The 23,065-nt window shown below is 39.4% G+C and overlaps 1 protein-coding gene across 1 annotated transcript in view; it reads right to left on the minus strand.

The window, feature by feature from the left end:
* The window catches only part of CCHR10.PART0H1orf112 (chromosome chr10.part0 C1orf112 homolog), a 2,885,111-nt gene that overhangs the window by 578,084 nt on the left and 2,283,962 nt on the right, over positions 1-23,065 (minus strand). Inside the window, exon 23 of the mRNA XM_044086752.1 lies at positions 12,282-12,395. Within this exon, the coding sequence (XP_043942687.1) occupies positions 12,282-12,395 (114 nt within the window). The remainder of the gene's footprint in view (positions 1-12,281; positions 12,396-23,065) is intronic.

Below are 23,065 nucleotides of genomic sequence, written 5' to 3' on the forward strand. Positions count from 1 at the left end.
GCATGAGCACTAGACATACAGTGATAAACCGCTGGCTATGACTCTGAAGATATGTCTGAGCAGTGGCATGAGCACTAGAGAGACAGTGATAAAGCCCTGGCTATGACCCTGAAGATATGTCTGAGCAGTGGCATGAGCACTAGAGACACAGTGATAAAGCGCTGGCTCTAACCCTGTCGATATGCCTGAGCAGAGGCATGAGCACTAGAGACACAGTGAGAAAGCGCTGGCTATGACCCTGAAGATATGTCTTGAGAAGTAGCATGAGCACTAGAGACACAGTGAAAAAGCCCTGGGTATGACCTTGTAGATATGTCTGAGCAGTGGCATGAGCACTAGAGACACAGTGGTAACGCACTGGCTATGACGCCGTAGATATGTCTGAGCAGTGGCATGAGCACTAGAGACACAGTGATAAAGCCCTGGCTATGACCCTGAAGATATGTCTGAGCAGTGGCATGAGCACTAGAGACACAGTGATAAAGCCCTGGCTATGACCCTGAAGATATGTCTGAGCAGTGGCATGAGCACTAGAGACACAGTGATAAAGCCCTGGCTATGACCCTGTAGATATGTCTGAGCAGTAGCATGAGCACTAGAAGCACAGTGATAAAGCCCTGGCTATGACCCTGTAGGCATGTCTGAGCAGTGGCATGAGCACTAGAGACACAGTGATAAAGCCCTGGCTATGATCCTGAAGATATGTCTGAGCAGTGGCATGAGCACTAGAGACACAGTGATAAAGCCCTGGCTATGACCCTGAAGATATGTCTGAGCAGTGGCATGAGCACTAGAGACACAGTGATAAAGCCCTGGCTATGACCCTGAAGATATGTCTGAGCAGTGGCATGAGCACTAGAGACACAGTGGACAGGGGGGCATAAGAATAAGCAGCCTACACCTGTTAGCTCTTCTTAGGGAGGCGAGCTGCCATTGGTCCACTGCGCCTATATTAGCAACATCTGCTGTACAGTAGATGCATCACCAGCAGCAATGCCTGCACTGCAATTTGTTAGGGACCTGCTGCTCATGACTGCACAAGTGTTCCCAGAGTAGTAGCAGCTGTCAGGCCTGCAATGTCACTACAGGGTGTGAGATAGTTCAGGGTCCATCAGGCCAACTACCAAGCTCACTCCCCACCATTGGACTCCTGTCTGTTAGATGAGATGGTGCTGGTCAGTTCAGAACGAGGGAATGAACAGGCAATAGGGCTTTTGTGGAGGGGTGCGTCAAACTTTGCCCTGAATAAAACGCAACGCTGAACTCAAAGAAGGGAAAAAGGGTCAAAAGACTCTTGCCCTGCATGAGGCCCAGTCTGTCTGGATTGCTGATGGTCCACGCCCCTAGAAGAAAGGAATGGGCCAATTATTTGGAGGGAGAGGAGCCAACAGGTGAACCAAGGGGAGACAAAAAGAACCAAGTGCAGCCAAAGCAATAGCTGACTAGCAAGGTTACAGTTGTAGAACAAGACGAGATTCTCATTTGTACTGATCCGCAAGATCTGAATACACTGATTAGAAAGGGCGCATGTTCCATGCTTATGGCTATAAAGTCACCAGTTAATTTCTTTTCATCACAAGATGTAAACCAGGATTTCTGTTAGATGAAAACAGATAAAATGCTGTGCATTGTGTACACTTAATAAACCATTATGAAGGAAGACATTCCACAGACTTCCATTAGGTATTTTATCAGCATCAGCGGTATTCCAAACAGGTGTTAAACAGGTATCCGTGGGCTTCAGAAGTGTTGCAAACGTAAATTATCTATTTCTTTCTGACTGAACAAAAGAAGAGCTTCACAAGAGTCAGACAGCAGCAGCTGAATGAATTAAGACAGCATAAACCGAAGAAACAGAAATGCAAAATCAGAGCGACAGGTCTGAAATACAGGTGTCATAGACCTTAGAGGGACTTCAACCTGACAGATGAAAATAAATAAATAAAATAAAAGCTGCCAAACCAGCTGGCCTGTCAGTTATAAAACTGAAATCTCAAGGAGGAGGATGCTTCTTCAAGAGAAAAGATTTAGAACCCCTTGAAGGAGCTGCTTGTTCAGCTGATGCTGGGCCACAGACCTGTCCTCCAAAACGTCATGATGGGCAGAAACATCGAACATGTCCACCCTGACCATAGAAGAACTGAGAACCAAACTACAAGTTCCCCTGCCAAATGATAAAACAGGCAAATGTCATCTACTTCCAGCTGCACGACACAGGTCTGTATATAATTTCAACATTTTGTGAATGTGTTGGATAACATTCCTAAATGACTATGAAGGCCCAGGATATTCTCTGGACAAAATGGGAATCTCTTTCATGTAGCAAAAGATGTCAAAATGAGTGGGAACCCTTCTCTTGGCTTCATTCATCTCAGAGACCCCATCTACGAGGTTTAGCAGAATCAGCGGCTCTAACCCAGAAGCCTCACTCTAAGGGCTAGCTATCACCCTAAATAGGGGAACTTCCTTGGCATCTGCGCAGAAACATTGTTACACTGCTAAAGACCAACTTGATCACCTAAACCCTCTTTGCTACCAAAGGGTGACAATAGCAATCTTTGGTCATTATCCTTGAAATAAATATTCTGGGATGCGTATGTGTATCACACTGTGTGATATCCAGTAACTTTCAAAGCTGTTTTAAGTTACTTAACCAAAAATAAAGCTCAGTTGTTTAAAAAATTAATTTGTGAACTCATGTTTTAAACAAACATTTTCTTCTCCCACCTGCTTTGGGTAGTAAAACTCCACCTTAAAGTTTGGTGTAAGTACAGGGAAACAGTGGGGGCACACACAACTACAGTAAACATTAGGATATATATGTCTAATAATGTACATTAGGATGACATTAAGATGTACATATCTAAACGTACATTATGATGAACGTGTCTAATAATGTACATTATGATGTACATGTCTAATAACTTACATTATGATGTACATGTCTAATATACATTAGGATGACATTAGGATGTACATGTCTAAACGTACATTATGATGAACGTGTCTAATAACGTACATTATGATGTACATGTCTAATAACTTACATTATGATGTACATGTCTAATATACATTAGGATGACATTAGGATGTACATGTCTAAACGTACATTACGATGTACATGTCTAATAATGTACATTATGATGTACATGTCTAATAACGTACATTATGATGTACATGTCTAAATGTACATTATGATGTACATGTCTAACAACGTACATTACATGTCTAAGCATACATTATGATGTACTTGTCTAATAATGTACATTATGATGTACATGTCTAATAACGTACATTAGGATGACATTAGGATGTACATATCTAAACGTACATTATGATGCACGTGTCTAATAATGTACATTATGTACATGTCTAATAACGTACATTAGGATGACTAAGATGTACATTTCTAAATGTACATTATGATGTACATGTCTAATAATGTACATTATGATGAACGTGTCTAAATGTACATTATGATGTACATGTCTAATAACTTACATTATGCTGTAGATGTCTAAATGTACATTAAGATGTACATGTCTATAAACGTACGTTATGATGTACATGTCTAATAACTTACATTGCATTTATTTTTAATTAACCAAAGCCAAATTTAAAATGAACCTTGCTAGAATACTGATGCACTGATTAATCTAAGATTAAACATAATGCAAATAGTACGCTGTGTAAAACATGGTCAAAGATTCATAGGTAGTTACTATGCATGTGCAAATAGTAAGCTGTGTAAAACATGGTCACAGATTCATGGGTAGTTACTATGCATGTGCAAATAGTACGCTGTGTAAAACATGGTCACAGATTCATAGGTAGTTACTATGCATGTGCAAATAGTAAGCTGTGTAAAACATGGTCACAGATTCATGGGTAGTTACTATGCATGTGCAAATAGTAAGCTGTGAAAAACATGGTCGCAGATTCATAGGTAGTTACTATGCATGAGCAAGAAATCCAGGACACAATTAAGGAGCCTAGCCTAAATTCCCAACTGCCCCTAAGCAATGACCAAATGATTTGCTCAAGGCTGAACAATAGGCAAATGAACATGGAAAGATTCAAACCCTGCAACCTTGGCACAAGAAACAGCTCATTAACATGTCAAAGCTTTGGTCCCCCGTGCTAACTGCCAGACAGACTTCAATATAACATGTCACTCAGCTCTCACAGTGAAAAGCAGATTCAGAAGTGTAACATTTGCTTAGATCAACAGGATCTCAAACTCATGGTTCTCAGACAGCCCTCAAACCAACATAACTGTAGGTGAGAGACAGTACTGCACGACATTCCCAGAAGCACTCAGTAACTTTCTTTTTGTTTTGATGATGGTGAACCTTTGCTGAGTGTGCTACTCATGACTAGTTCTGGCATCCATTTTAACTATCTTATGTCCCCTTCAAGTCAGGGTAAGCTCAGAGAATCTCCATGTTCCCCTTCTTGGACAGTTCTGGACTGAAGTTAGGTCACTGCCTGCTGGCTTTGGGAGGCCATTTCTACGACGGATAGAAATCACAGCTGCAAGAAGAGATGTCTGAGGGCCTTCCACAGTCTGTGAAGAGGCTTCTTCCCTGTGGTGAGCCTGGCCTGGGAGAAGACAGGAGTGTTATAGAGGCCCCCTACTGCAGGTGGCACCTGCTCCCTGTACTGGAGGTAACTGACCAAATCTTGGAAGGACATGACGAAAAGTACAGTTGTGTACACTTACCATAAATGTAGATGTTCGAGTTTATTCACTGTTGCAGTCATTACATTTGGGTAATCTGCTGGCAGGTTGCCCTCAGTCGGCCTGAATAACAAAGTCTTGGGTCCTGTGTCGGTTGCTGTCTCTTCCATGACGTCAGGTCATCAGGGGTATAAAACATGCAGCTGACATCATTTTATTCAGTTTTTCTTGCCCCAGATGTCAGGTGTCCCCCAAATGGGGAGCAAAATACACACACACACACACACACACACACATATATATATATATATATATATATATATATATATATATATATAAACAGTAAATATATAAATGCACTTTTAGAAACATAAACTTTACCTTCAACTAAAAGCAAATACACCACAAAGGCTTTTGAGTATAGTGAAGGAAAGACAAGGTATAGAAAGGGGGATGGCGGGTGGGTAACCTGGACTGCAACAGTGAATACACTCGAACATCTACATTTATGTTAAGTGTACACAACTGTACTATGTTCTTTGTGTTTCACTGTTGCAGTCATTAAATTTGGGTAGAATCCCAAAGCTATCGATGGGAGGATGGAACTAAATAACATTAGCAGCTGCTATAAGGCCCTGCAGAATTGCAGTGGCAAACCCTGCCCTGGATTTGGAGAAGAGAGGAAAATGAAAATGCTTTGTGAAGGTATGCAGAGAGCTCCAAGTAGTAGCTTCTAGAATGTCTTTGGTTGGAACCCCTCTGAGAAAAGCTGCTGAAGTAGAGGCAGCCCTGGTGGAATGTGATCTGATCACCTTGGGCACAGGTTTACCATGGTGCAAGTAGCAGAAACGAACACAGTGGCTTATCCACTTAAAAATGGTCTGCTTTGAAATAGCCTTCTCCTCTGACCCTGCAGCAAATGCTACCAGTAGTTGCTCAGACTTTCTTAGAGATTTCGTCCTGTTTAAGTAGAATCTTAGTTGCCTGTGTACGTCCAATGAATGCAGAATCCGCTCCCCCTTGTTCTGCGGATTTGGGTAAAATGATGGCAGGTGAATGGTCTGGTTAAGAGCCACACTGGATACCACCTTAGGCATAAAAGAAGGATTGGTCCTGAGGGACACTTTAATTTTGGGGACAGGCAAATAGATCTATGTCTGGGCTCCCCCATTTCTGTGTTAACATGCTGAACATTTGCGGAAACAGTTTCCATTCGTGCGGGTCCATAAGATTTCTGCTTAGGTCATCTGCCAGAGTATTTTATTTTCCTGGCAGGAATTGAGCTTGAAGATGTATTTGGTAAGACAAGGCTGTGTTCCACACGGCCATGGCTAGTCTACAAAGGGGTAGGAATGTGTACCCCCCTGCTTGTTTATGTACCACATAACTGTGGTGCTGTCCGTCTTTATCAGTGGTTGTCCTGGATGAAGTAAGTCCTTGAAGGCTGTCAGAGCATTCTGAACAGCTAGCATCTCTTTCTGGTTGATATGCAGATGCATTTGGTTTGGGCTCCATTTGCCCTGAATGCATCTCCCCCCCCAGGTGGGCCCCCCAAGCATAGTCTGATGCGTCTGTAGTTAGGGTTTGGGTGGCAGGCAGGAGGTAGAGTGAATGACAGTCCCTTGTTTTGCTGACATGTCTCCCCCCACCAAAGAAACTCCTGTTGTAGGCAGGGAATGAGAGGAATCATTGTTTCCAGACTGTGAGAATGTTGACTCCATAAACTTTTTAGGTACCACTGAAGTTTCCTCATATGCAGTCTCACATATGGAATTAGTAGAATTCAGGATGCCATGAACCCCAAAGCCTGCAGAATTTGTCTTGCAGATAACTGGGTTTTTGTTGCCATTTGTTTGAAGTATATAGTCAGCTGCCTTTGTTTGTCTGGCGTGAGGTAAGCCATCTGGGCAGTTGTATTCAAGCTTGCACCCAGGAATGTAATAATTTGAGAGGGTACCAGTTGTGATTTCTTTTCATTTATGGTGTACCCTAGGCATGCTAGAAGCCTTTTTACAAATGCCAGATGTTGAAGAAGAGTGTCCTTGTCCTCTGCTTGAATGAGACAAGTCGTGTCCAGATAAGGATACATTTGAATGCTTCTTTGTCTGTAGAATGCAATTACTGGTGCCAGGCAATTTGTAAAGACCCTGGGCGCAGTAGATAAGCCAAAGGGCAGTGCAAATAATTGATAATGCAAAAAACCTGCTTTGAAGCGGAGGCATCTTCTGCATGATTCCCTTATTGGGATATGCAGGTATGCCTCTTTTAAGTCTAGAGTTACTAACCAAGCATTCTTGCCTAGCATAGGCAGTAGCTGTTGTAAAGTCAGCATTTTGAATTTTGGAATGTCCAGGAACGTGTTCAGAATCGATAAGTCCAGTACTGGACGCCATGAATTGTCTTTTCTGGGTACCAGGAAAAGTCTTGAATAAAAACCTTGTCCTTTTTCCTTTTCTGGTACCAGTTGAATAGCCCCCATATCCATGAGTCATGACTTGTTTCTGGGCCTCTGCTCACTGGTTTTATGGTGGATCTGGCCATCCATTTGGAATTGGCAAAGTATGGAAATGAAATCTGTACCCCTGGGATACTATGTTTAATACCCACTTGTCCTGGGTAATTAACTGCTAATTTTGAGCATGAAGTGTTAGCTTTCCCCCCAAGGGGGATGCCAAAAGATAAGTGCTTGGTGATGGTAGAGGAAAGTCATTGACACTGCTTACTGTAGGGGTTGTGCTTTGTGTCCTCCAGATTTGGAGGTGGAGACACCCCATTGCTTTGACCTGTAAGAACCCTGTGATTGGTATCTGGAGCCTTTTGAGCACCTGGATTTGCCTTGAGTGGCTCTGTTGGACACAGGAAAGGGCCAATTTTTAGTAGGCCAGTGTCTCCTGACCCTGGATGGCTGCACTTGCAATAAATCTTTTACAGTTTGCATAGATTTAGCTTTGTCTTCCATTATCCTTAAAACCTCTTCTGCCTTATTACCAAACAGAGTATCATGCTCCAAAGGGGCATCCAACAATTTAGCTTTAACATGATCAGGTAATTTTGCTCCTTGAGCCAGGCATGCTTTCTAATCACAGATCTAGTAACAGCGGCCCTACAAGAGGCCTCCAAGGAATCAACACCACATTGCAAAGTATGCTTTCCACTCTGTTCTGCTGAATGCAATAATTCCTGTAACTCTATTTTCCACACAATGAGAAATCAACATAATTTTCTGTTTCAGTAAGCCCATAACATGCTATTGATATTTAAACATATGAAACTGGCAGTTTAAGGCCCTGATTGCCAAGGTTGCAGATGTATAAACCTTCTTTCCCCATCTGTCCAGCGCCCTGGAATCTCTGTCAGAGGGGGTAGGATTTTTGGCTGTAGAGGCCTTTACACCCTTGGGATCCTGAGAAATAGTCAGGATCAGCAGCAGGATTTTTGAATAGAACTTTGTGGGAGTCAGGAACCCTGTAATACCCATCGGGCTTACTAGGAGCCGGAGGTAGGGAATCAGGAGCCATGCTTGATTCCGAAAACACATCATCAACAATGTCTAATACAGGAGGTATTGCCAAAGGCCTATGCTGAGGAAGAAGAAGGAAATCCCTAAGCATCTTTTTTGATTCAGAGAAGTCCTGACTCTCCCAGTGAAAATGTTCCATTAAAGTATGCAAAGTCTCTCCAAAAGAGTAATCCTCAGGAGGAGATGCAGATGGGATGAATTCCTCGGCATCAGAATCCTCATATCCTCTAAGGGTGGAATAGAAAATTCCTGATCAGAAGAGGAATCAAAAGAAATAGAAATCTGATCTGAAGATTCATAATCAGTGCCTTGCCTAGACCTCTTAGCAGGGGGGGGGGGGTTGGGAACTCCTGATCAAGGTAATTAAATCCTCAGCCATTTTGATCATCTGTTTTTAAGGCATAGGGGCCTGAGCACGTGGATCATGCGTCAGTTTTTTAGACACAGAAGATGTTTTTGACCTTGTTTTTGAGGCTGGCGTTGGTTTAATATAAAAATGTTGAGGCCTGAAAACACCCACAGAAGCCAGTGCCTGCTCAGTGGCTCCCAACCCATCCAAGGGAGAGACATCCGCGGGTTCAATACTCTGAGAATCTCGCGGCATACCAGACTCCGAATGGGTCTCTGTAGAGGCCTGCGACTCAAAAGTAGCAGGTATCAGGGGCTGCGAAAGCACCTCACTGAGTACTGGTGAACTGGCGACTGGCTTAGGAGAAGCTTCATCGTTGGTTTTGGACCTCTGTCTGTCTTTCTCTTTTTCTTTGCATTTTTTTGTGAACTCCGGTAGTCGGATTGCTAACCAACAACATTTCAGGATAATTATATCTTGTACCAAAATATTTAGAAGCAAAAATATACCGACACTTAATTGGTTAAATCTAGCACAAAACTGACAGCAAGGCACGTTGTGATCTGGGCCTAGGCAAGGAATACAGTACAAATGAAAATCCTTATGAGGTATTTGCTTCCCACAAGTAATGCAATTATTAACTTTTACTGACATCGGTACGGAGCAAGAAGTTGTTTCCCCAACAGGGTACTTAGCTTTAGTTTGAAGACTTCGGTTCTAAAACTCGAATACGAAAATTCCAGGAGTCGGCCGACCGGCACTTGCGAACTGCTTCTGCTTCGGGCACTGTACGGCAAGAAAGACTGAATAAAATGGCGTCGGCTGCATGTTTTATACCCATGACGTCATGGAAGAAGAGACAGCAACTGACGCAGGACCCAAGACTTTGTTATTCAGGCCGACTAAGGGCAACCTGCCAGCAGATTACCCAAATGTAATGACTGCAACAGTGAAACACGAAGAACATCAGAAGGGGGCACCCACTTTCATCTCTTCCTTAAGAATAATAATAAAAACCAACTGGCTGGCAGCAAGAAAAAGGCAAAAGCGCTTTTGTCTGATAAATTACCAAACTTCTTCAGATGAACCTTCTTACATTAAACAACCCTTATATAATGGTATTACATGACATCACAAATGCAGCAGCCAATAACAACTTCAATACAAAATTAAAAAAAAAATGATGTATGATAAAAAAACAATTGATACATATTCCACCATATGTCTTACTTATATTTACAAAATATATGCAGGTATATACACATGTTTATATATCCATATACAAATATTATAAACTATCTGTCATATGTTTTTAGTTTAAGGAGGCTATTAATGGAAATCATTTCATGTAGCTCTGGGGGGGATCCAGCATTCAGATATATTTGCCACCAGGTCTCTTTATTTTCTAAAACTAATTTCCAGGGTCCTGCCAGGGGATCTTTAATAACCTGGTACACTACCAGAAATTTGAAACTATGAGTAGGAAATTTACTTATGTGCTTGAAAAGCGCATTTGTATCCTTACTATGGGAGATGTAGATATGCTCATAAATCTTCTGGGATAGTTTACATTCGGTTTTTCCAACATAAAATGTTGGACATTCTGAACAGCATGCAACATATACTATCCCTTGTGTATAACAGCTATATCTACCCCTGATTTGGATTTGCTTATTACCTATTTATATCTGAATGCTGGATCCCCCCGGGGGCTAAATTAAATGATTTCCATCAATAGCCTCCTTAAACTAAAAACATATGACAGATAGTTTATAATATTCGTATATGGATATATAAACGTGTATATACATGCATATATTTTGTAAATATAAGTAAGACATATGGTGGAAAATGTATCAATTGTTTTTTATCACTGATTTTTTTTAAAATTTTGTATTGAAGTTGTTATTGGCTGCTGCATTTGTGATGTTATGTAAATGTAATACATATAAAGGTTATTTAATGTAAGAAGGTTCATCTGACAAAGTTTGGTAATTTATCAGACGAAAGTGCTAATAAATTGCAAAAAAAAAATACACTTTTGCCTTTTCCTTGCTGTCAAGTCAGTTGTTTTTTATTGGTATACTTCGTGTTTTTGTGTTTGGTTTCAGTTCTTCCTTAAGAATCTTAGCTATACTGTCCTGGGCAGGAATATGCTGAAGCCCACTGCAAAGTAGTTAGAATCACAGTAGTTCATACGAAAGAGCACTATAGAAACTGCAGACAAGATCTAGACATGTTCCCTCCTTGAATCCAGAATCACAGTGGACTAAAAGCTGTGCACCTTTAGACATTTCTGGATGGAAAAAATGCAGCTATAGGCCATTCCATTTTTGTATGACTGTTTCTGTGAGAAAAGAACCTTTGGGTCTTCTCTTCCAAGGACACAGAGGGGATCTCATCTAACAGAGCACCAGTATGAATGGGCTTATACATGGCCAAAAGGCACTGGTGTTGATTGTGGAAATGGTGGGTGCTAGGGACTAATCACTTATGGTCGAGTCTGCTGAAGACATTAAAAGGACAGAAGTGGCCTGCACCAGGCCTGACACTAGCCCTGCTACTAAAAGGATGTTCCAACAGCCACAAGGTGATGTCCCACCAGAAATCAAACCATTGCTTCAAGCTGGGGATCTGAACTGTGTATCCTGTGGAAGGTGACCATAGTGAACTCTCCTGACTTTGGCTTACTAGACTTCTCAGTTCAGAGTGTAATCAATAACCTCAGGCTCAGGGATTCTAAGGACTTCTGCCATGAATCAGACCAGCTGCAAGTACGCATTGGTCATTCAGCTGCAGAAAGGGTAGTAGCATTCCCCCAATGTGGTTATTTGTACAACTCTTATGGGCCCTCACAATCAACTGAAGTGGAAAATGGAGTAAGCTTGATTCCTTAGTGTTTGAGAAAGGCCACAGAAGATGAGGACTCTAGTACACATCAGTCAGACTTGCCTTCAGAAGGCTGCAACTGATTATACCTTCGACATTCTTCAACTTTCACATTGGCAAGCACTGAGTCTGTCCTGTACAAGGGTCTTTAATGCCAGTCCCTGCACTGGATATTTTGAACCACCATCTTGCAAGACCAGAGATCTGGATTTTCTCCCTTCAGTGTTATAGGTAGTTACAAAGCTTCTAAGTCCAGGGGACCACTAAGGAGCCTATCCCAAATTCCCAGCTGCCCCAAAGTCCTGTCAAGAGACTTGCTGAAGTTCGCACAGTAAGCAAACAAGGAATGAGGGAATCAAACCCTGTACAGCATGAACTACAGCTCACAGCCTTAATCCTCTGAGCCAACTGCCAGACTCCTTGTATCTTTTGGAGTTTGAGCTGTAATGATATCACTTACAGCAATTCTGTCTGCCCTTCTGCCAGGAAATGCCTGAGTGAATCTTGGTAACAGGCCCATTTTAACGGGTTACTGTCTTGAGGCATCAGACATGGAATAAATTCTAAGATCAATAATAATCAAGCCAAGTAGCAGAAAAGAACTGATGTCATGCCAATATGTGCATCACTAAAGATGCCTCTAAACACAGCATGGGAACTCTGCATTAAGAAGACAGTAAGGAAGCTTATCACCATCACAGAAACAAAAAGGAATGTCCCGGGCATACATTTGTCATTATACTAATATCATAAATTCTAGTTAAAAAAATAGCAATATTGTTTTAAGACCATTTATTATCCCTTCTTCCACATTTAAAGTTCATATTTATCAAAACACATACCTGGCAATCTGGAGGTAGAAATATTTTCCCCAGTGATGCCAAAAAATCACCAATTGCCACCTGGATGTCATCTGTGGGATTTGAGGGGTAGAAAATGTCCAGAAAAGAAACAACCTACAGGAAAACAAATAACTGTTAAAGCCAGAGTGATCTGTCAGACTATAGCTTTTTTTTTCCTACTAGAGGGGTTTCGGTGTAACAAGGGAATGAAATTATAAAACATCCCAACATCCCAAAGTTCAAAATGTTAACACCTTTATAAAATAGTCACTTAAGACAAAGGCAAACATACATTAATATAAAAGAAAACAAATTGTATTAACATGTTTTCAGTTACATACATTATGCATCACATTCTTTTTTTATAACTATCAGTCCAACATTGCATAAATTGCTCAATTTCTGCCTTCTCTTAAACCTATCACATTCTCCTGAACATTATTCTGCATGTATTACTTCCACAATTTCCATTTATTTCTATGCAATTTGCTTCTTCCTGTTTCTAAAGTTCCCACTTTCAGTTCTTTTATCTATGTTACAATATTCAGTTCTTATAGGTTCATAGGAGGTTACTAGGCTATTGGTCCTACAGCCTTTATAAGCTTATCCATGTAATACCTTTTATCCCCTTACTGACCAAGTTGTATGGTGTATATTTGCAGCTCTAGTCTACGAACAGCACTGACTGCCCCTATCCAACACAGGTGGTTTATCAAATACATTTGGTTTAAAGTTTGATTTCCATTTTCTAGTAATTGTTTTTTGGCAGCCACCAGAATTAAACTTAACAAAGCCTTACTGTGTCTAGGCAATTCATGTCCTGTGTCTGTGATCAAAACAATTATTTCCTTAGTTACATAGGATCACAGGATAATAGGAAGTTACTAAGCTAATGCGCCTGGGGCGCTCACAAGCCTAGCCTAGAGTTTATCCCCAGAAAAGAAATAGCACCATCCATTTGCTCAACCAATATTTCTGACAAGAGTACTCTGTAGGGAATTTTTTAAATTTGCCAGCTCATTACTCTCCCAAAATATATTTTCACAGTTATCGCTTTCTTTCTCATCACATCTCTACGACTTGCCATCTATCTGAGGAAAAATTCTTTGAAGTTTGCTTGAGGTATAAAAATAATCTATACTGGACTTTAATGAAGGTCAGCAGGACTAAGACAGAATGTATGTGTGTGAATGAGAGGGAGGATAGAGGAATGGTGAGGATGCAAGGAGTAGAGGTGGCGAATGTGGATGAGTTTAAATACTTGGGATCAATAGCTCAGAGTAATGGTGAGTGTGGAAGAGAGGTGAAGAAGAGAGCACAGGCAGGATGGAGTGGGTGGAGAAGAGTGTCAGGAGTGATTTGTGACAGATGAGTTCCAGAAAGAGTGAAAGAGAAGGTTTACAAGAGGGTAGTGAAACCAGCTATGTTATGCGAGTTGGAGACAGTGGCATTGACAAAAAGTCAGGAGTCAGAGCTGGATTTGGCAGAGTTTAAGATGTTACGATTTGCACTGGGTGTGACGAGGATGGGCAGGATTAGGAATAAGTATATTAGAGGGTCAGCCTAGGTTGGAAGGTTTGGAGACAAAGCGAGAGAGGCAAGATTACATTGGTTTAGACATGTGCTGAGCAGGGATGCTGAGTATATTGGGAAAAAGATGCTAAGGATGAAGCTACCAGGTAACAGGAAAAGAAGAAGGCCTAAGATAAGGTTTATGGATGTGGTGAGAGAGGACATGCAGGTGGTTAGTGTGACAGAGCAAGATGCAGGGGACAGGAAGAAATGGAAACAGATGATCTGCTGTGGCAACCCCTAACGGAAACAGCTGAAAGATGATGATGATGGACTTTGTTCCATACCTGGGAGCCATACATATGTCTGCCCATTCTTATCTTGTAAATTGTTTATCCAGTCTCTCTTCATAAGCTTTTCTAACCTCATCTGACTGATTCTCGTACTTATCAAGCAATATCTTATAAACCAGTGGCCGTCAACCTTTTTTGCACCAAGGACCGGTTTCATGTAAGAAAATCTTCCACGGACCGGCCATCTCGTGTGTATAATAAACTGCATAATATTTATTTGACATTTGTTTACTGGGCAGGCCTGACTGGACTAGAAGTCCATTTTCATCTGAGACCCGGGGACAACAGCTCCAAAGTACAATAAAAAGACAACTGGTAATAATTACAAAAAGCGTACACTCTGCTTAACAGCATAACATTGATCTACTACAGCCGAGAGGTACGTAAACCTAATGGCAATCTTACTGACTTTCTAAGTTTATAAGAGCAATATTTAAAATCTATCCTTATTATTTCGGTCTGTTCAGCATACCTCTCACTGTACAGATTTTCACAGAATGTCCAGATTTTTGCCTCATATTTTTGCCCTATTTCTCATAAAATTGTGGTTTCTGACAAATTTCTGGCAAAACTTTGAGGACTGAAGTCAGTAAATAATGGCAGACAACTGAATTTCAGACTTCATATCCTTCAGAAAAATTCATGGTAATGCAAAACCTGTTATTCTATCAACTTTCTTAGTTTGTAAGGGGAATATTTAAAAAGTGTCCCTATTTTTGGTCCTTTGTCCCACCATGATTTGTGGCTTTGTCCAGATGTTTTGCTCTAACAGGTTGAGAGGTGTGATGTCCAGATTATGAAAGAGGTTGAGTGGTATGGTTGAGAGGTACGCAAACCTCATTGTTGCTGCTGCCAGGGATCACTCTCACTCTTCACTCTCTCTCTCTCTCTCTCTCACATACACACAAACACACACACACAAGCACACACAAAACACAGTCTCTTGCATTCATGCACACATTTACTCACAGAAGATTGTTCTCACTCACTCTCTCTCAGTTTCTCTCACACATTCTGTCTTGTATTCATGCACTCATTCACTCAGTCACACTCAGAAACATACACGTGCACTTTTTTTGTTTTATTTTACACTCGCTAAACTGCAAAAGTTCTGTTTAGCGAGTGTAAAATAACGGCTCGCTCAATCTCACTGCTCATTAAACTAATGGCTTGCTCGATCTCACTGCTCATTAAACTAATGGCTCGCTCGATCTCACTGTTCATTAAACTAATGGCTCGCTCGATCTCACTGCTCATTAAACTAACGGCTCGCTCGATCTCACTGCTCATTTAACGGCTCGCTCGATCTCACTGCTCATTTAACGGCTCGCTCGATCTCACTGCTCATTAAGCTAACAGCTCGCTCGATCTCACTGCTCATTAAACTAACGGCTCGCTCAATCTCACTGCTCATTAAACTAACGGCTCGTTCGATCTCATTGCTCATTAAATTAACGGCTCGCTCGATATCACTGCTCATTAAACTAACGGCTCGCTCGATCTCACTGCTGATTAAACTAACGGCTCGCTCGATCTCACTGCTCATTAAACTAACGGCTCACTATCTCACTGCTCATTAAACTAATGGCTCGCTTGATCTCACTGCTCATTAAACTAACGGCTCACTCGATCTCACTGCTCATTTAACGGCTTGCTCGATCTCACTGCTCATTAAACTAACGGCTCGCTCAATCTCACTGCTCATTAAACTAACGTCTCGTTCGATCTCATTGCTCATTAAACTAACGGCTCGCTCGATCTCACTGCTCATTAAACTAACGGCTCGCTCGATCATACTGCTCATTAAACTAACGGCTCGCTCGATCTCACTGCTCATTAAACTAACGGCTCGTTTGATCTCACTGCTCATTAAACTAACGGCTCGTTCGATCTCATTGCTCATTAAACTAACAGCTCGCTCGATCTCACTGCTTATTCTCTCATACATACAGTCTCTTCTTTCACACACACACATACATTCTGGTCTCTTCTTTCACCCACACATACATTTTGGTCTCCTTTCACACACACATACATTCTGGTCTCTTCTTTCACACACACATACACTCTGCTGTCATGCACGCATTCACTCACATGCAGACAGACACAAACACACACACACACATTCACTTTTTTGTTTCACTCCATGCCTGGTGGCCTGGTACCAAATGATCTATGGCCCGGTGGTTAGGGACCGCTGTTATATACAATGCCAATTATCCCTTTTTAACAGCAGCTTCTGTTTTAGATTTAACTAGAAACTCTACCAGAGGATGTCTATCAATTATGATTCCACTATACCTTTTCTCTTTGCTTAAACTCTGATATCAATCCTTGGTAGGGAAGGCTGTTTCTATCCTAAGTCCAAATGTCTTCTTCGCCTCATCCCATTCTATTACTTTTCCGTCTTTAGTTATGTGAACCCAATGCATTGGTTCCTTTGCCAGTTTTCTTCAGAAAATTCCACTTGCCTATTCTCTGTGCCCCTGCTTATAGTCATCCCCAACAGGAAAATGCCTTTCTCCATTCTCATGTTATCTCAGTTCTTAGGACATTTTAGGTAAATCCCTTTGTCCATTCTCATGTTATCTCAGTTCTTAGAACATTTTAGGTAAATCCCTTTGTACATTCTCATGTTATCTCAGTTCTTAGGGCATTTTAGGTAAATCCCTTTGTACATTCTCATGTTATCTCAGTTCTTAGGGCATTTTAGGTAAATCCCTTTGTCCATTCTCATGTTATCTCAGTTTTTAGGGCATTTTAGGTAAATCCCTTTGTACATTCTCATGTTAGCTCAGTTCTTAGGACATTTTAGGTAAATCCCTTTGTACATTCTCATGTTATCTCAGTTCTTAGAACATTTTAGGTAAATCCCTTTCTCCATTCTCATGTTATCTCAGTTCTTAGAACATTTTAGGTAAATCCCTTTGTACATTCTCATGTTATCTCAGTTCTTAGAACATTTTAGGTAAATCCCTTTGTACATTCTCATGTTATCTCAGTTCTTAGAACATTTTAGGTAAATCCCTTTCTCCATTCTCATGTTATCTCAGTTCTTAGAACATTTTAGGTAAATCCCCTTGTACATTCTCATGTTATCTCAGTTCTTAGGACATTTTAGGTAAATCCCTTTGTACATTTTCATGTTATCTCAGTTCTTAGGACATTTTAGGTAAATCCCTTTCTCCATTCGCATGTTATCTCAGTTCTTAGAACATTTTAGGTAAATCCCTTTGTACATTCTCATGTTATCTCAGTTCGTAGGACATTTTAGGTAAATCCCTTTGTACGTTATCATGTTATCTCAGTTCTTAGGACATTTTAGGTAAATCCCTTTCTCCATTCGCATGTTATCTCAGTTCTTAGAACATTTTAGGTAAATCCCTTTGTACATTCTCATGTTATCTCAGTTCGTAGGACATTTTAGGTAAATCCCTTTGTACATTCTCATGTTATCTCAGTTCGTAGGACATTTTAGGTAAATCCCTTTCTCCATTCGCATGTTATCTCAGTTCTTAGAACATTTTAGGTAAATCCCTTTGTACATTCTCATGTTATCTCAGTTAAGAGGACATTTTAGGTAAATCCCTTTGTACATTCTCATGTTATCTCAGTTCGTAGGACATTTTAGGTAAATCCCTTTGTACATTGTCATGTTATCTCAGTTCTTAGGACATTTTAGGTAAATCCCTTTGTACATTCTCATGCTATCTCAGTTTTTAGAACATTTTAGGTAAATCCCTTTGTCCATTCTCATGTTATCTCAGTTCTTAGAACATTTTAGGTAAATCCCTTTGTACATTCTCATGTTATCTCAGTTCGTAGGACATTTTAGGTAAATCCCTTTGTACATTGTCATGTTATCTCAGTTCTTAGGACATTTTAGGTAAATCCCTTTGTACATTCTCATGCTATCTCAGTTTTTAGAACATTTTAGGTAAATCCCTTTCTCCATTCTCATGTTATCTCAGTTCTTAGAACATTTTAGGTAAATCCCTTTGTACATTCTCATGTTATCTCAGTTCTTAGAACATTTTAGGTAAATCCCTTTCTCCATTCTCATGTTATCTCAGTTCTTAGAACATTTTAGGTAAATCCCTTTGTCCATTCTCATGTTATCTCAGTTCTTAGAACATTTTAGGTAAATCCCTTTGTACATTCGCATGTTATCTCAGTTCGTAGGACATTTTAGGTAAATCCCTTTCTCCATTCTCATGTTATCGCAGTTCTTAGGACATTTTAGGTAAATCCCTTTCTCCATTCGCATGTTATCTTAGTTCTTAGAACATTTTAGGTAAATCCCTTTCTCCATTCTCATGTTATCTCAGTTCTTAGGACATTTTAGGTAAATCCCTTTGTACATTCTCATGTTATCTCAGTTCTTAGAACATTTTAGGTATATCCCTTTGTACATTCGCATGTTATCTCAGTTCTTAGGGCATTTTAGGCAAATCCCTTTGTACATTCTCATACTATGTCAGTTCTTAGAACATTTTAGGTAAATCCCTTTGTCCATTATCATGTTATCTCAGTTCTTAGGACATTTTAGGTAAATCCCTTTGTCCATTCTGATGTTATCTCAGTTCTTAGGACATTTTAGGTAAATCCCTTTGTCCATTCACATGTTATCTCAGTTCTTAGGACATTTTAGGTAAATCCCTTTGTACATTCTCATGTTATCTCAGTTCTTAGAACATTTTAGATAAATCCCTTTGCCCATTCTCATGTTATCTCAGTTCTTAGAACATTTTAGGTAAATCCCTTTGTACATTCTCATGTTATTTCAGTTCTTAGGACATTTTAGGTAAATCCCTTTCTCCATTCTCATGTTATCTCAGTTCTTAGAACATTTTAGGTAAATCCCTTTGTACATTCTCATGTTATCTCAGTTCTTAGGGCATTTTAGGTAAATCCCTTTGTACATTCTCATGTTATCTCAGTTCTTAGAACATTTTAGGTAAATCCCTTTGTACATTCTCATGTTATCTCAGTTCTTAGGACATTTTAGGTAAATCCCTTTGCACATTCTCATGTTATCTCAGTTCTTAGAACATATTAGGTAAATCCCTTTGTACATTTTCATGTTATCTCAGTTCTTAGAACATTTTAGGTAAATCCCCTTGTCCATTCACATGTTATCTCAGTTCTTAGAACATTTTAGGTAAATCCCTTTGTACATTCTCATGTTATCTCAGTTCTTAGGACATTTTAGGTAAATCCCTATGTACATTCTCATGTTATCTCAGTTCTTAGGACATTTTAGGTAAATCCCTTTGTCCATTATCATGTTATCTCAGTTCTTAGGACATTTTAGGTAAATCCCTTTGTCCATTCTGATGTTATCTCAGTTCTTAGAACATTTTAGGTAAATCCCTTTGTCCATTCTCATGTTATCTCAGTTCTTAGGACATTTTAGATAAATCCCTTTGCCCATTCTCATTTTATCTCAGTTCTTAGAACATTTTAGGTAAATCCCTTTGTACATTGTCATGTTATCTCAGTTCTTAGGACATTTTAGGTAAATCCCTTTGTACATTATCATGTTATCTCAGTTCTTAGAACATTTTAGGTAAATCCCTTTGTCCATCCTCATGTTATCTCAGTTCTTAGAACATTTTAGGTAAATCCCTTTGTACATTCTCATGTTATCTCAGTTCTTAGAACATTTTAGGTAAATCCCTTTCTCCATTCTCATGTTATCTCAGTTCTTAGGACATTTTAGGTAAATCCCTTTGTCCATTCTCATGTTATCTCAGTTCTTAGAACATTTTAGGTAAATCCCTTTCTCCATTCTCATGTTATCTCAGTTCTTAGAACATTTTAGGTAAATCCCTTTGTCCATCCTCATGTTATCTCAGTTCTTAGAACATTTTAGGTAAATCCCTTTGTCCATTATCATGTTATCTCAGTTCTTAGGACATTTTAGGTAAATCCCTTTGTCCATTCTCATGTTATCTCAGTTCTTAGAACATTTTAGGTAAATCCCTTTGTACATTCTCATGTTATCTCAGTTCTTAGAACATTTTAGGTAAATCCCTTTCTCCATTCGCATGTTATCTTAGTTCTTAGAACATTTTAGGTAAATCCCTTTGTACATTCTCATGTTATCTCAGTTCTTAGGACATTTTAGGTAAATCCCTTTGTACATTCTCATGTTATCTCAGTTCTTAGGACATTTTAGGTAAATCCCTTTGTACATTCTCATGTTATCTCAGTTCTTAGAACATTTTAGGTAAATCCCTTTGTACATTCTCATGTTATCTCAGTTCTTAGGACATTTTAGGTAAATCCCTTTGTACATTCTCATGTTATCTCAGTTCTTAGGACATTTTAGGTAAATCCCTTTGTCCATTCGCATGTTATCTCAGTTCTTAGAACATTTTAGGTAAATCCCTTTCTCCATTCGCATGTTATCTCAGTTCTTAGGACATTTTAGGTAAATCCCTTTGTACATTCTCATGTTATCTCAGTTCTTAGAACATTTTAGGTAAACCCCTTTGTACATTGTCATGTTATCTCAGTTCTTAGGACATTTTAGGTAAATCCCTTTGTACATTCTCATGTTATCTCAGTTCTTAGAACATTTTAGGTAAATCCCTTTGTACATTCTCATGTTCTCAGTTCTTAGGACATTTTAGGTAAATCCCTTTGTCCATTCGCATGTTATCTCAGTTCTTAGAACATTTTAGGTAAATCCCTTTGTCCATTCGCATGTTATCTCAGTTCTTAGAACATTTTAGGTAAATCCCTTTGTCCATTCGCATGTTATCTCAGTTCTTAGAACATTTTAGGTAAATCCCTTTGTACATTCTCATGTTATCTCAGTTCTTAGAACATTTTAGGTAAATCCCTTTGTACATTCTCATGTTATCTCAGTTCCTAGAACATTTTAGGTAAATCCCTTTGTACATTCTCATGTTATCTCAGTTCTTAGGACATTTTAGGTAAATCCCTTTGTACATTCTCATGTTATCTCAGTTCTCAGAACATTTTAGGTAAATCCCTTTGTCCAGTCTCATGTTATCTCAGTTCTTAGAACATTTTTTGCTACTTTATGAATATAATATTATGTATGTCTGTTATTATTCACCTTAAACATCTGCATCCAAAATCCCACTCTTTCCTTATTTCTTGAATTTCCTCATGTTTCATCATATCCCTTTCCACTTTCAGTTGTAACATTCTCCTTGTGTTACATATACAGGCCTTGCTTGTGTAGCTCTAAATTATCCTTTCAAATAAGGTAATCGTAAACCACTTTGTTCTGCTTGAAGGATCAATTTATCCCAATTAACTCTTGCTCTCTTCCCCTCCAAGATACATTTGTTCAACTGTTTATTATTGTCCACAACTTCTCTGATTGAGTAAAATATGTTTGACCTTTATATAAAATTAAAGGGACTAAAACAAATTCACTGGTTATATTTTACTATCAAACTCCATGAACAAGAGCTTCCAGTTTGTCAGTTTTTGTATTATCTTTTATTTAGACTCTTCCCACATATCCTTAGCTGCTGTAACAGAAGCCTTTTTAATAATACAACTAAATACTTCATTTTACTGTGTCCCCACAAATATGGGTATAACTGAGCCAATTCGTGTAATTACAGCTATAGCCTTTGTTTTATCTTCAGTACTTTTATATAATGAAAAAAACTGAAACTGTCTCAAAATGCCCTTTTCTGGATTTATCATGTACAAAATATCATCTGCAAATAAAGCCAACTTTTGTTGATTACTGTACCAATTAGAATTTCTGAATCCCTTACCTTCTTTGGTTCAAAATATTATTAAATAAACAAAAGGGAAAGAGGACTCCAATACCTGACTGCTCTGTTCAAACACGGCATATCTGAGAGGAAACACTCCCACTTTAAGTGTTGCCTGCAGTCCTTCATATAGCCTCCTAATTATCCTTACTGTATCAGGGAATGCAAATGCTTCCATTTCCTTACTCATGAAATCCCAGTTTACGCTGTTGAATGCTTTCTCTCCATCAAGACCCACCAACAAGAGAGGTATTTTCCTACAGTCTGCTTCCCTCTGGATCATCACTGTTCTGTTAATATTATCTAGTGTTTGCCTCCCATCCACAAAACCACAGTAACCGATAACTAACAATTTTGACAACACCTTTGCTATATTTTTAGCTACTGTAGACATTATTTATTTGACATTTGTTAACCGGGTTGGTCTAACTGGTCAAGAAGCCCTTTTTCAGCAGATACCCGATGAGAAAAGTTCTAGACATATACAAAAAAAATGCATATACAAGTACAAATACAAATACAGAGTTTAACAAAATAATAGAGATGCAAAAGCAACTAAGACTTAAAAACAAAAAATGTAAAAACAGTAGCATTCACAAAGATGGTAATACTAAACTTACAACACTGGCAAATAATCAGTTAAGTAGTGGAGTGTTAATCCCCTTCTATACATAATAACTGAAAGAAAATGGTTTATTAATATCCTTTGACAATGGGAGGTAATAAATATAACATTGTATGAACAAGGAATAAGGAGAAAAGAAGTTGTGGAGGGACAGGTCAGGTAATACTAGAACAGGTCCATGTGTTAAGCATGTATTTTTTTTAACTGAGACTGTTTGTGGTGGATCAAAGGTCTGTGGGAAGTTTATTCCACGTGCAGGCTACAGAATGACAATACAGTAGTTTACCACTTTTCCTTGTGGGCTTATTGACTTCAAGGAGATGTTGCTCTGCACTGTGGACACGTCATTTGGGGGTATAGGGAGAGATAAGGGTAGAGAGAGCAGGGCAGAGGGAGTATAGAGCAAGTGAGGTGGAGTTGATGTTGGACTTCTGGCCATGAAAGAATTTTTAGGGCAGTACAGTTACGGCATTGGTAGGGTAGATTGACAGCAAATCTAGCTGTTTTCTTATAGGTGGATTCAAA

This window comes from Protopterus annectens, chromosome 10.part0, assembly GCF_019279795.1.
Source record: "Protopterus annectens isolate FY-2018-M chromosome 10.part0, PAN1.0, whole genome shotgun sequence".
NCBI lineage: Eukaryota > Metazoa > Chordata > Ceratodontiformes > Protopteridae > Protopterus > Protopterus annectens.